The 15443-nt window shown below is 40.5% G+C and overlaps 1 protein-coding gene and 1 long non-coding RNA gene across 4 annotated transcripts in view; one reads left to right on the top strand and one right to left on the bottom strand.

The window, feature by feature from the left end:
* The window catches only part of LOC132418504 (uncharacterized), a 330667-nt gene that overhangs the window by 257151 nt on the left and 58073 nt on the right, over nt 1-15443 (bottom strand). The gene's annotated exons all lie outside the window — the stretch shown is intronic.
* GRIA3 (glutamate ionotropic receptor AMPA type subunit 3) overlaps nt 1-15443 on the top strand; it is a 288864-nt gene that overhangs the window by 224147 nt on the left and 49274 nt on the right. For all 3 annotated transcript variants that reach the window (XM_060002406.2, XM_060002403.2, XM_060002404.1), the window contains exon 12: nt 6865-7063. In XM_060002406.2, coding sequence (XP_059858389.1) covers nt 6865-7063 — 199 coding nt within the window. The remainder of the gene's footprint in view (nt 1-6864; nt 7064-15443) is intronic.

Below are 15443 nucleotides of genomic sequence, written 5' to 3'. Positions count from 1 at the left end.
TAGACACTGTCCAAGAGAGTGATGGCTTTCAAATGTTTTGAGCACAACCCTCGGTCAGAGATAAATTTTCCATCACAACTCAGTACACATATATGTACGTAACAAAATTTCACCAGAAATTACCCTTACAGTGTGCCATGCACTCTGATATTATCTATTCTCTTTTTTTTTTTCTAAATGCTGGTCACAACTCAACCCAGCAATGGGGCACACAGCCCCACTTCTGTTCAATGGCCATCCTTGGAATGCAAACTCTCCAGAAAGCCCAGAATGTGAGCATGCATTGTACACTCTGACTTTTCTCAAAATTGGAGCAATTCAAGGCATCATAAGAGACCACATTTTAAAGTAGAATTATCAAATATCATAGCAGGAGGAGATGTCAGAGATAAATTAATCCAGTTGCATCCGTTTACTGAGGGCCCAGGAACAATTTTCTCTGAGTTCCCACTGCATCTGGGCACTTTACCTGTATTATCATATGAATTCTAATCCTCAAAACACTACCACAAGGTGGGCATCGTACTTATTTTTTAGGTGAAGGTGATGCTCAGGTGAAGTAATTTGCCCAGTCACACAGCTAATGACAAAGCCAGTATTCATACCCAACTCCAATTCCAGAACCTGTGCTCGTTCCGCTTCATACTGCTTTTCTCATATCATAGAGAAAGGAATAGTACCCGGAGAGATAATGTCATGGAACCCGAGGGCACGGAGGCTCTAAGAGCCAGCAGTACAATTATTTCCACTACCACACACAGCCTCCCACTACCGACCTAAAGGTGCACTGTTTGTTCCATTCTTTTCCTCGTGCTCATGCCCAAGAGATGTTTTCCAGTCTCCCAACCTCTGATGAAACAGTACCTTTGCCCTGGCTGTTTAAGAAAATAGGCAGTGAGCATTTAAGAATGCTGCTGAACATGTGTTCACTCAAAGTTAAAGACTGGGAAATCAGCAACAAGACATCATGAGGAAAACTGAGCATGATTCCACTGCCATCAAATAAAGCTATGAACAGTAACCTAGAAGCCTAAAGAGTCTATGTCAATATTAGGTTTGATATTTTCAACTACCCCAATTGTTCAGGGTGACCAATTCAAGTGGAGACTGAGTAATCAATGAATAAGCTGAGGTTATATTCATACACGAACTAATTTGTTGGGGGGAGTCAGGAGAAGAAAGTATGAGGAGATTGCATTCAATCCTCTTCCCCCTGATTGGGGGATGGGGAGATAGCCAGTGGGTGTAGCCAGATGGAGGGAGCACAGTGATTAGGTATGCGGGTCCTGGAGTTCATCTCACTAGATTCACAATCCGCTTAGCTGTTGTGTTACGTGGGGCGAGGTACTAAAACTTGCTAAGGCTCAGTTCCTCATCTATAAAATGTAAAGCACAGTGCCTGACACATAGTAAGTTCTCAATACACGTTACCTATTATCATTTTTAAACTAGCTGCTGTTAACCATCCTGGCTTCACAAATACTAATCGTTCATATTGCACTTGCATTTTAGTTCCTAAATACGGTTAAAATTTTAGTCAGTGCCAAATAGCTGCTTTCTGATGAGAAATAACCAACAACATTCCTCCTTGAACCCATAAAGTGCTTTCCTTAAGGATTACACAACTTGCAAACATTTTGATTGTATTATTCCACAATGTCTTGCTGATATTGACAGGTGGCTGGAATTTTTTTTAATCTGAAATTTATTTCGTTTGTAAAACGTTGACAGAACTGCTAAGCAGGCCAGAGTCCAAGTCCTTCCAGACAAATGCTCCCCCTGCTGACTTTCTCTAAAGCTGCAGGGACATCTGAGGGCTAGCCAAGTTGAAGATACAAGGTTCCAGGGAATTGCAGCAGAGAAAATGGAAAGAGCACACTAACTTGAACCCGGTTACTGTGTATAGATTATTCCATGGGCATTATTCTCCTGTTAAGTTTTCCAGATAGCAAACACTTTGGAGAAGCAGGCAGGGGATCTGTCCAGGTTAGCTGACACATAGATCCTCCTTTTTTAAATGGAAAGTATGTGCAGAATAATAAAATATACGAAGGGTAAAAAATGAATGGGATCAAAGACAATAGGAGAGTTTGGGGCTCCGTTTAAAGCAACAATAGCCTTTCCTTTACTGATGTATGACCAGTGTCTTCATCCTACTGCAACTGCAAATTCACTTCAAAGCAGTAGTGGTGTGGTAATAAATTAATTGTAGTAGGATTTTTATTACAACTATTTCATGACTTTTCTGGCTGAAAGCCGTAGTTTTCAGTCTTTGGGAGATGGTTAGTTATTCCCATCAGAGAAGACTATAAGAACCAAAGATTGACTCTGCACATTTTTTTAAAAATCTGTCATAGACACAGCATTGAATGCAGTGTAGAAATGATGCCTACTGTGGAAGAAAGAAGAGGGAGAAAAGGAATGATAGAGTTTGTGCAAAGGAGAGAGGCAGTTTGCAGTTCCGGGTCTGCATCTTGTGAAGCTAGTAAAGTGCCGATTTCAAAATTTACTTACAGGATGAAGGTTCCAGCACACAGCTCACTTTTATTATCATTTCATAGGCCGTAAAATACATTTTATTATTAACTCGGAAACTCTAGTTTCTTATGATCACAGGTAACATGAGCATTGTGCATTATTTTGCAATGTTATGTCTGTTTTTGTCTTGTTGCTAATTTACTTTCATTAACTTCATGTCTCCTCTTACATTTCTTCAAAAGGTATGATATGTTCCTTTAATGCATTTTTTATAAATACTAAATGGCAGCATTTTACGGTCATTTCATTATGCTAACCTCAAAATCTGTCTTGTGCAACAAAACTACTTGAATGTTAAACATTTTGAAGCTGCATTAATGGAAGAAAAGATACTGGGAAATGACAGGTCTTTCTAACTCAACTATAAAGTCTTGTCTTGTTTTAATAGATCCTTTTAAAAATGTGACGGGGCTGACCCATCAGTCACTTTTTATATAGCCTCCATGTGAAATGTGGATTTAAAAGGCTCTAGTTTCACTAATGAGAAAAGGGAAATGTGAAAATTCTTATAGAGCTTCTTCCCTGTGAGTTCCACTGCACATTTTCTCAGTGAAAGGATTTAGGCATCCATGACATACAAGGGAAGAAAGTGGTAGAAATTCCACCAAGATTCTTGTCAAAGCTACCACTGTCTTTTTTTTTTTCTTTTCTTGATGAACAGAAAATTTTATTTATATTTTTAAAAAATCCATTCCTTTGAAAAACATCAGATCCCCAGAACTTATTCACTTAATAACTAGAAGTTTGTACACTTCGACCAACATCCCCTATTTTGCTCACCTCCCATCCCCTGAAAACCTATATTCTCTTCTGTTTTTCTATAAGTCTGGCTTTTTTAGATTTTACAGAGGTTAAATTCTTACTTGAACTGGCACAAAAGCTACTACTGTCTTGAAGGGAGAATGCTGAATGCAAGCTTGTGCATTCAACGCTGATTCCAAGGAAGCTCCTTTTTCCATCTATGCTGATGCTCGTGGATACTGTTTTACCATTTCTATGTGGATATTCACCAAAATTCTCCATGATCGTAGGTCTATCACAGTATTAACCACATAATTGCCAAAATCAACAGCCATGTAGACAAGAGGCCACAAAAAAAGACCATTTTGCTTTTAGGTTTATTTTCAGTCATGTCAACAGCCAATTTCAGCTGAGTCATACAGACCAACCACATGATCATCTGAGTCAGCCATTAAGGTGGCCAAAAGAGCCAGATTATGATGCGCAGGCTTGATTTTAGATCACACAGACACAGCCACAGTCCATTAGCTGCAATAGAATGGTACAAACGTAATTTCCATAAATTACTGTGTTGTTCTCCACATTTCAAGCAGATAATACATAAACTACCATTAGTATTCACAGCAGCAGAATACACCCTTTTCCATACCAAACCATGATTCTGGAAATACTCCAAAATCAGTTTTCCCCTTGGTCTCAGTAAAACCCCATCATCCCAAATAAGGAGGACATTCACAGTTCCATTCCAAATGAACAACAGATAATAAACAATAATTATCCAAACATGTTTGGTTTTCCTGCAGCTATATTTCTCAATGTTTGTAGGAAAATTGCTCCTTCTATAATTTACACACCATTTTGGGTTTTCTTATACAAAACATGAGTATTTTATACTACAGAAATGTGGGCATGTCTTTCCGAATGCATAAGTCTAGATGATTTATTTCCTATTTCTCCTCTCTGTGCCTCAATTTCTTTATCTGTAGAATGCTCCATTTTCTTATCTGTAAAGGGATGGAGGATTAAAGGAGTTGACACATGTAAACAATTATAACAGAGTCTGGCACATAGGAGGTGCTCCTTAAACGTTAGCTATTATTATCATTTTTATTACCCTATTACTACGAATGCTACTTTGAGCATTCATCTTTTATACAGTAAAATTATTTCCAGAGTCAGATCAACCCAGAATAAAATGTGTATGTTAACAATGAAGAAAGACTGAAAGTTTCAAATTCATAATTGAAATATTCTGTACACTTTTAGCATTCAGATGTGACATTCTTTCTGACTCCAGATGTTTTTACATCTTCTGATTAAAAGGGAAATGTTCCCAGGTGAAATCCTGAGAGAGTATAACTATCAGTTAGAAAATCTGTTGCAAAGCAGATTTGCACATCCCGAACGCTAAAAGTGATTATGTTCAGAAATAAATAAATAAGGGTTATGTGAAGCATCCAGGGACCAACAGGAATTACAGGCTTTAAGAAACCAAACAGCTTTGTTACAGTTAATCAATAAAGAATACTCTTTATCAAAACACCTGCCAAAATTATTTGATCAGGGTGTAAAATCTAAAACAACTGAATTTTCCAGAGGCTAAAAAAAAGGTTATCTTGGGACACAGGAATTTAAATTTGCTTCAAAGTGGTAAAATGCGAGTATAGACAGAGAAGAGCTTGACTTGCCAGCTTTCAGCCCAGAGCTGCCCTCTTCCCACAGAGCCTGGAGATGTGCCAGGCTCCTACGCCTATTCTTGACTCTATGACAGAGTGGGTTCTATTCCTGTGAGCTTTTCTGGGCATGAGAGAACACAGCCTAACCAGGATGGAGCTCCACCACAGAGCAGAACTATCCTCGGGATAATGTGGCAATGTTTTATAAAACCTAGTGACCAGATTTCATTTCTGCAAACAGAGCCAGCCTTCAGCAGCATTGTGAAGGAGATGAAGTTTCCTCACTACAAGCCCTTACCCATTGGGCATTCAGTGCCCTCACACTGCCCCCTAACTGCCCACAGACCCTCTCCCTGAGTAGCATTCATGACGTAGGACCATGACTCCCAATCTTGGCTGCCCCGGAGTATAACTGATTCACTTTGTTGTAAAGCAGAAACTAACACACCGTTGTAAAGCAATTATACTCCAATAAAGATGTAAGAAAAAAAAAAAGTGCTGCTGCTTAGGCCCAACCCTCAGAGATTCTGATTTAATTGGCCTGGGGTGGAGCCTAGGCATTTTTTCGGTCATTGTGTTTTGTTTTGTGTTGTCTTGAACTCCCCCAATGATATTGATGTGCAGGCAGAGTTGAGAATCACTGATGTAGAAGAAGAACAATATTTCTCAGTTTGGGCCGCAGACCACTGCAATCACCAGTGATGCCTGAGAAGTCCAGATTTTTGAGCACTCATATTCTGAATCAGCATTTTAACAAACACCCCAAGTAATGCCCATGCACAGTTCCATTTAAGAACAAAATTTTCCCTGATTAAAACTTACCCATCTTCTCTGTCCCATTCTCCACTATTGCATAGACTAATCCAGGATATGATAATAGATGCTGTTGAAGTAAAATGTTACATTTTGACCAAGCCTCCTGAAGAAAGCTCAGAGGATAATTCCAATAGTTAGAATTTCTAGGGCGGGCCAGTGAGGATGGTTTTGTTTGTTTTGATTATTTTGGTGGGGGAGGGTACAGACAAAGCTTTTAGTGCTTCTCAAATCCTATTAAGCAGGTAGTTTCCTACTTCACTTGAGGCCTGTCCTATGTGCTACATCTCAATTTGTAGAGTTTCAATCTCTGGATCTAAACTCCTGAGCCCCACTAGCCATTTATATGAAGACAATAATAAATATTATCTTATGGCCCCTTGCCTTATGGGTAATCAGCTCCACAGAATGGCAATGTCTATATTAAATTTGTTAAACTCATAGTGCATCGTGCTTGTTTACTAGCTAGCACCTAATCATTTCTCTTCAAATATGCAAAGGTTTTCGACTCTGTGTTCCTCCCATGGCATCACCTTACATCAGTGTTTTTCAACCTTGACTGCACATTGTAATCGCCTGGAGAGATTTTAAAAATACATATGTCTGGGTCCCACCTCTCAGGTTCTGATTTCTTTGGTCTTGGCTGGGTCTGAGCATGAGAAGTTTTTTTAAAGATCCCAGGTGATTCTAAGGTACAGGCAAGGCTGGGAACCACTTGCCTTAAAGGAAATAGAGCAGTCTTCCACAGGTGTGCCCAGAAAAGCTCACAGGAGGAGAATCAGGTAAGTACGATTATTACACCTAAGCAGGAACTAGCAAAAAGAAGGTATTTTTGCCCGTGATTAAATAAATAATCCTACTTTGAAACCCATGTAGGCCTGAAGAGCATTATGCATGTACCATCATCACACGCCATCATGACATGTGGTGATACTGTCAACATGTCACTTTTGTTTGATGTGTTAATTCCCTGACATCATTTACTTCCCTCTTTCATCAGCTACACTGAAACCATTCCTCTTTCCAAAAGTAAAGATAAGGATTTCTTAAACTGAAATCCGGCCCCTCTGGGTCTGGATTGGTCTTTGTTTTGTAGATCACTCTCCGGGCGCATTGTTGGAGGGGTTTGGTGGTTCTTCACCCTGATCATAATTTCTTCCTATACGGCCAATCTCGCTGCTTTCCTGACTGTGGAGAGGATGGTTTCTCCCATAGAGAGTGCTGAAGACTTAGCTAAGCAGACTGAAATTGCATATGGGACCCTGGACTCCGGCTCAACAAAAGAATTTTTCAGAGTAAGTGCTTTACAGTTAATTGGGCCTGCTGGATTTTATTTGATCATCTGCTCACAAAGGCAGATTCACAGTGTTTTAAGGGAGGATCGGGAAATGGTGGGAATGTTATCAAAGCAGAGCATCTTAAATACAGAGCTACTTGGTTGGTGACCTAATTCATTGTCCTTTAGAACTAAGACTCCTGCGCGACATCACAGGGGGCATGTCAAGAGCACTGAGTTTGAACTCACAGGTTTGAATCCCAACCCTACCACAAAGTGATCGTTTGTCCTTGGGCAAGTCATTTAACTTCTGTCGGCCTTGGTCCCCTTACTTGAATAATGAGGGGATTGAACTAAATAATATCTATTCTCCTTTTTAGCTTCTACAAAAGCAGTGATTTTACGTCTCAGCAGTTCACAGAAGTTAGGTAATTGACTCTAAGAATCTGAGGAGTGATGAACTATAAAATTACATATTCTATTTTAGACATTGGTTTTCTATTGAAATGTATTACAGTTGTTTCAAGTATTCATGTACATGCTGATAATTCAATTTTCTGGGAAGCTGGTAATTGTTTTTTCTTTTCTTTTCTTTTTTTTTTTTTTTTTTGCGGTACGCGGGCCTCTCACTGTTGTGGCCTCTCCCGTTGCGGAGCACAGGCTCCGGACGCGCGGGCTCAGCGGCCATGGCTCACGGGCCCAGCCGCTCCGCGGCATGTGGGATCCTCCCGGACCAGGGCACGAACCCGTGTCCCCTGCATCGGCAGGTGGACTCTCAACCACTGTGCCACCAGGGAAGCCCTGTTTTAATTTCTTGAGTAGATTTATTTCCCCCTCACTACCCGCACATAGGCCAAATCTTGGTGGGGAAACAGCAAGTTGTTCACTAGCAAAAGTTAGTAAAGTGTAAGTACTGTCAAGGAGAAAGAAGAAAGAAAATACGTAAAATACCAATATCTTTTTCTTTTTACGTAAAATACCAATATCTTTGTTCTGTAGCAACTGGTCTGTAAGAAAGGCTACCGATGGAGTGTTTAAGAACTCACATGATTTTTCAGTTGTCCCAACCAGGAAAATATGGTGGTTTCAGTGAGAAAATGGACCCATTCTATCCATACCACTGCCTGCTACTGTAACCCATGTAACTGGTTGTAGCAGTGATCCAGAAGCCACTTGTGTAGTAGGTAGAGAAGAAAAGTTTAGTCATTCTCTCCAACCAATAATCAAATTATCGGATGGCAGGTATAATTACTGACTTTTCCTCAAAGATCCACAGTAAACAAACGCTGGTTCTAAACCAGCTTGCTTTAAGAAATCAGTAAGAAATATATTTCTATATGTATCATCATGGGATTTGTCCAGTTGTTTCATGGGAAAGCAGGAGGAGTGTGTTTTTCTTGAAATTATAGCAATTAACTAAAAACTGTTTTCATTCCCTGAAGGAGAAAGGGTTAATTCTGAGACCCTTTCCAGAAATCTCATTGGCTCAGGATATCCCTATCTCACCTCTACCACTATTTATCGAGCAGTTCATAATCTCCAACCAGGGACAGGGGCCTAGTACTAGAAGCATCAAAATGATATGAAGATCCTCTGGAACTAACCTGGCCTTGACCCTCACTACGTTGGCAGTTCCAGAAGCTTATCTGGGAATAATCCCCTGCCCTCATGAAATCACTCACACATTTCAGGGCAGAAAGCCAGGGATTTCCATCCGCTGAGTATTCAGCACATAATCAGCTCCACGGAAATCTGGTTTAGTATCAACCTTCAGCAGAGCTTACGTTCACCAACCCAATAGGCACCAAGTTGCTAGAAGGACCCCTTAAGCTATCAAGACACCAGACTTGGACCCTCCAATTAGGGATACTTGTTCCACCAGAAAGCATATTTCCTTCAGCGATGATTAGAAATTAGGAAGGTGTGCTTTAAATGGTAATCGATAGGTGGCATCAATTCCCATTAAGCTTTCAAAGGCCATTCATCCATATTGCAGGCAAAGGAGGCTCTCTGGGAAGATTTACTAACACAAAGGCTTGAAATTGTGACCAAGTAGTCAATGTCCCCATGCCCAGACCACATCCCCCACATATATTGTATCTTTCTCAAAAACTAGGAAAGCATCTATTAATCCATTCAATGATGGTTTCATTGAAGAGAATCTTATTACCAGAGCCAACTTGAATCAACATTCAATTCTGAGCAAAGCTATTGCCACATTCTAACTGGTTTGCGGTTTCCAATGCTCAGCAATTCCTAGTGACCTTTACAGCCAATGAGTAATTCGTATGGAAATGGAACTGTTCTGAAAATCTGATTCGAAAAGGAGCCAGATATTTCTAGGTATAAAGAAGTGCAAATCATTTTCTAATTCCCGCACGCCACTTTTCTTTTTCCTCAATTGGTTGCTAGCGACAGCAGTAAGGACTCTGGAGAAGTTCTTTAGGACAGCACAAAAAAGTTGATGATCTAAGAGTGGAACTGAGCAGTATAGGACAGGCAGCTCCTAGCCTGCTTGTACTGAAAAATGTTCTGTAAACCCAACAAAGGGAATGCTTGGTATTCATATAATACAGAGGGGCCCAACCAATTGGTCTCCAAGCCATCTGTCCTCTCAAAATCCTCTACTTTACCCCTCCTTGAACCCCATAAATCAGAGAAGGCAGCCAGCAAGAACACATCGTCTCCTACTCAGGGATGTAACCGCCACAGCATGTCACTTTCCTCTCAGTCCTCCAAGATCTCAAGGCTATTTTAAGAGCAGTAACTCCTCCACATGCCAAAAAAAAAAAAAAAATCGAAGACCCCTGATGGCATGCCTTCTGAACTTTAGAGGATAAAACAGGATCACATGCAACATTTACAAACATAACATGAGCTCATTTCTTCCCATTCTCACTCCATATTAAAACCACAGGGACCAAGTTAGTAACACCATAAAACAGCCCCGGGGCCAGCCCTCTAGAGAAAATTAAATAAAAGAAAATTCCTTTCTAATTGCCCTGCAGACGTTTTAACTTGTCCTGGGTAAGGCTGCCATTAAAATGATGACATCTTTAAATGATTCTTTTCTCTCATTTTCTGAACTATCCTCGGCTGCTATCTTACAATCACATAAAGTCACTGGCACAGAGGGACCTGTTCCATCAGGAAAGGCAGGGAGGAACCAAACAAAATGCATGCAGCTGGAAGAGACATCTGAAATATTACAACCCTCTTGACTTGAAAACTGATTTCCTTAGACAGCAGCTCCAAAACTAAATGTCCCAACCAGAGGTGGAGGCACCCATGCTAAAAAACAAGTCGACAGCTTCATTGTCATTGCCCAGAGAAATGCCACTATGATTTGGAAAGCTACACCGAAACAATCACTCTCCACTAGGTTTTGAAATTTTAACCTGATGCAGGTTCAGGTTAAAAAGTAGAGCTGGGAGAAAAAGCAATTCCAAAATTCTCTCTGCCTTCAAACCCCTAGAAATATTAGAAGACCACTATGATGCTTGACTCTTTTTTTTAAATGTTTTTATTGGAGTATAATTGCTTTACAATGGTGTGTTACTTTCTGCTTTATAACGAAGTGAATTCTTTTCCAGATACTTGGCCATATCCCCACTGAAGATAGTTCAGGGTATAAAAGGATGTTGCTTTTTAAACTGAAGTGTTAATGCTAATTTAAACCCCTTTAAGAAAATAAATATAAATGGAATGGAATGGGGAGAGACGTGCCTTGCCCCAGCACCCCAGGTAGGACAGAAAAACTGAACTTTATCTGGAGACCACCAAGGGAACTGCCCTGTCTTCTGAGTTGCAGACATTCTAAGCCATAAGAAGCACAGTTGAATTACTCATGAAGAATGTTTTATCTCAACACTGTTACTGTTGTCATCGCTTACTTTAACTTTTAAATTTTTTTGAAATGCAGGCAGCATAAAGAAGAGCCCTGTATTTCAAAAAAAATTATTTTTTTGGGAAGTAGTCCCCAAGAGTATGTAGATTCTCCTTATACATTCTGAATCTCTCTCTCTCTCTCACACACACACACACACACACTCACTCACACACACACACACACACACACACACACACACACAAACACATTTTCAATCAGAGTCCACATTTCAACATTTATTGGTTATTTATTATAGGGCTTTTGAACTTTATGGGGAAAGAAGAACAATCTCTCCACAAATTCCCCTATGCTAGGTATGGTGACATTTGGACATGATTAAGAAAACTAACCATTAATCTTTAAGCTTTACCACAACAGACCTCCCTTAACCCTACCCATCTCCTCACCGTAGGAAACACATCAAAATGTAAAAATTCTTTTGTTAAAAATTTTCTCGGCAAGTACCATGAAGAATTTGAGAGCTTGATACTGTACCCGGACAACTGCAACCACATTTAATTAGTTTGAAGACATACAGGATGTGACCGAATGCTTGCGGACACAGCCAACTACACACTAGGGAACACATAACAGCAGCAACAGGAGATGAGTTGATACCAAGGAATGGTAGGTCAGAGACATTTATTGTATGTATTACTTAACAATTTTTAAAAAGAAATTGTTTTTTAATTATTTACATAGTCCTTTTGATGCCGCCTTATCCCCCCCAAAACTCTTATTTTCCTATGTCATATAATACATAACACAGCAAGGCTCATAGACCTCCAGGTTAAGACTGGAGGTGGAGCAGCAGGTACGATGTGAGGATGCTGAGGCCTGGCCACATGGTACATTCAGACAGCTGTCAGCCTTTCCCATCCCTCAGCTGTCAGGGATCTGTGGTTTCCTGGGTCTTCCTTGCAGGCAAGTCTCAAGCTGGGTGGAAAGGACACTCACCAAGGGAGTAGAGGTTGACCTGACAACTAATGCACACAACACTGTCTGTCTCCGAGAGAATGGAGGAAATGTGGCAACAAAGACAGGCTAATAACAATGCCCTAGATTCTATTACTTATTCATCACTCTTTCAGTAACTCTTTTTAGGTGCCTACTATATGCCAAACTCCAGGCTAAGCACTGCAGAGCCATCTCCATAAACGAAATTAAATTTCTGCCTTTTGCCAAATCACATGAAAATACTTAGGTTTCTTCGCCATATTTGGAGGTTATCTGGGGGAACAGATTGACTTAAAATATAGGCATCTCAGAGAACTAGACGATCATCCCTCCGGGGTAGCTGATGGTGTTTATTTCTATGGAGCGACTTCCCAGCATGTGCCAGTCTCTGGGTATGCTTCTCGGTGAACAAGAGTAGGGTTAATGATCCTCTGTAACCCCAGGAGGAAGGTCAGCTAAGTGATGAATAAAACAGAAATGGCCTCTACCCCCTAGGAGCTCACAATCTAGTGGGCTAGATTTTCAACACATATTCACATACATTACCATACTCTATTCACACGACAATCCTGCCACGCAACCAGAACAGGTATTATTACACCTCCTTCAGAGAGGAAACACCTGAGGCAAGATGACCTTGTGACTTGCTGAAAGTCGAAAGTCGCTCAGCTCAGAGGGGACAAGCTAGAATTCTGAGTCCAGATTGGGTCCTCTTCCCATTGCATCTCAGTGCCTTTCTGGTGTGAGTGTTCACAGAAACATGGGGTCCTATGCACGAATCAAGCCTCTAGGACAGCGCATGTTAAGGCCTCTGTATCATCTCCTGGTTGATCTTTGTTTTTATTCCCCTTGATGGATCAATTAGAAAAGGAAACCTATACACATTGTTAAATGACATTTTTCCAGGCCCTGACAATCTCAAAAGGACCCAAGATAAGAAGGCAAAGAAAAGGAAGGCGTCCATAACACTAGAGTGAACGCCACAAATGCAGCAATCCACAGCCCCTGATGCCTTTCCTGTTTCTCTTTGGGTCATTTGGTCTCAGTTTCCTCATCTATCAAGGGAAATATTCCCTGCTCTATCTTCCTTATGGGTTTAGTTAGAATATCAGAAAAATCTCTTTAACGCTATGAAGGGTTCTACAAATCCCAGGAGACTTTTAAGAAAAGGGCCCAGCAATAGAGCAATTGAAGCATGGAGACTGTCCAAGTAAGGCTCTGTGGAGACATGAGGGAGGGGTATTTCTCAAAAATAAAAGAAAATAATCTCTGCTTGCTCAATGGAAGAGAGGTGGGGTTTTTTTCTGGCTTTGGGAGGAGAGAGAAAGCTCATTTATATCCTTCCCCCCTCCTCCTGATCCCATTCCTACCCCTATTATAAAATATGACTACTAGGGCTTCCCTGGTGGCGCAGTGGTTGAGAGTCCGCCTGCCAATGCAGGGGACACGGGTTCGTGCCCTGGTCCGGGAAGATCCCACATGTCACGGAGCGGCTGGGCCCGTGAGCCATGGCCGCTGAGCCTGCACGTCCGGAGCCTGTGCTCTGCCACGGGAGAGGCCACAACAGTGAGAGGCCCGCGTACCGCAAAAAAAAAAAACATATATATATATATATATATATATATATATATATATATATATATATATATGTATATATATGACTACTGACTTCATCTCTTAGTCCATCTTTAGCCATTCCTTTGTGGTCTGCAGATTTGACAACTTCACCATGCACAATTTAAAGCTGCCCTTAAAGACCACCTAGAAACTTCAGGTGCTTTCAAGGTGGCATGCAGACCATCTGCCCAAAGTAACCAACCATATGGACTTCATTAGCCTGTCTCCGTTAGTCTTCCCAGGTAACCTACTTGCTTATGAGAGCATTTCACAGCTCAGAAAGCCTAAGGGGGTTAAGTCTTTGTTATCTTTGAGGCTGCCAACTTTCTCAGACCACACCAGGATAATTAACATCACACAGAACTCCCAGATTTTTGTGACAATTCTGAAACTCTCTTCCCTAGAGGAACTCATCTCAGGACCTCACTTTCTTTTCTTGTCTGACAAAGTCAAATCACCTAATAGCCTTGCAATTAGAGGACAGGGACTCATCTGTTCAATTAGACTTTCCTTGAGTTCACCTGGCAAGCCTGAGCAGGTTGATTATTTACAATTCCCTTCCATCACCATGAGAAGCCTAAATTGTTGACCATAAGGACCAACTAAAATTTCAACTTACTGAAACTCAACTCACAACAGCATTTAATTCACTAGAATGCTTGCTTGCACTCTGCTTTTGAAAGGAGAAGGAAACTCATAAAAACAAAACCTTGATGTGAATTTTTTTTTTCAAAAAGGCAGTAGCAAATGCCTCTGGTCAGGTTCATTCCAGTCTTCAACATCTTCTACATTTTTAACCAGTGAATAAAGAAATATTCAGTGTCTACAATACCAAGTTAGGCAGCTGGGATACAGTAGGGGAAACATGAACGAATCCCTACCTTCAAGGAGCTCACATTCTGTTGGAAGGAGAGAAACAGTAAGCATGTAAACAAATAGATGCATAAAATAATTTCAGGCACCAATAAGTGCTCTATGTATTATGATAGAGAATGACTTAGGACTGTTTTAACTGGGAGCTTGGGAAGGAGGGGTTCAGGTAAAGTCTCTTTAAGGAGGTAATATTTAATTAAAGACCTGAATAAGAGTTAGCCATGTGAAAATATGGTGGAAGAGTATTCTAAACAGAACGAATAAGAAGTGCAAAGGTCCTGGGGCAGGAACAATCCTGGCATGTTTAAGGGACAGGAAGACAACCTGGGTGACTAAAGATTGGAATTACATGCTAGAGTTATAGTGATGGAGATTGTATAAAGTGGTCAGGTTTAGGATATATTTTGGAGAGAGAGTCACAGAATTTGCTGATGAATTAGATTAACATTTGTGAGCAAAGTGGAAGGGCTCAGATTTTTGGCCTTCCTTTTCAGTGGTCACTAATGAAATCTGTAAGTCCTACATTCGTTAAATGATTCAAGGATACTTGTAGTAACTGTAAACTGCAAACTATAGTAACAAAGTAAACTGTAATAACAAGGGCTGAAAAGGTACACTTACACTAGGGCTGGTTAGGGAATTTTGCCAAGTAAGAAAATAAGAAGTCTTAAGGTTAATCATCAAAAAATTTTAGAAGTCCAGAAGCCCCTAATGATTCATGCCTTCACTGTGTCTTATTGCCGTCTTCTTAGAAGACGATTTATGGTAGAGGTAGATTTTCACAGATGACTAACTAACTCCATTTTGCAAAACCATAACTTTCTTTATACTCCTGTTACTGGTACCTCATTTTTGCCACATGGCAGAAAAGATACACCCAGATAAATTCAGACAAGTTTAGTGATTTCCTAGTCATTTCAGGATTTTTCACTCCCTCTTCCCTGGGATAATATCCAAGTTGCAGGGACTTTACAGGATAAGAGGTAGCCATGTGAAAATGTATCATGGCATCAGGGGCAGCCATCTAACCCCAGATCATCAGTATCATTTCCAGGCATCCATT

Source organism: Delphinus delphis, chromosome X (assembly GCF_949987515.2).
Source record: "Delphinus delphis chromosome X, mDelDel1.2, whole genome shotgun sequence".
NCBI classification, from domain to species: domain Eukaryota; kingdom Metazoa; phylum Chordata; class Mammalia; order Artiodactyla; family Delphinidae; genus Delphinus; species Delphinus delphis.
Note: the sequence above shows the minus strand (reverse complement) of the source record. Positions and strands in the feature narration are given on the sequence as shown.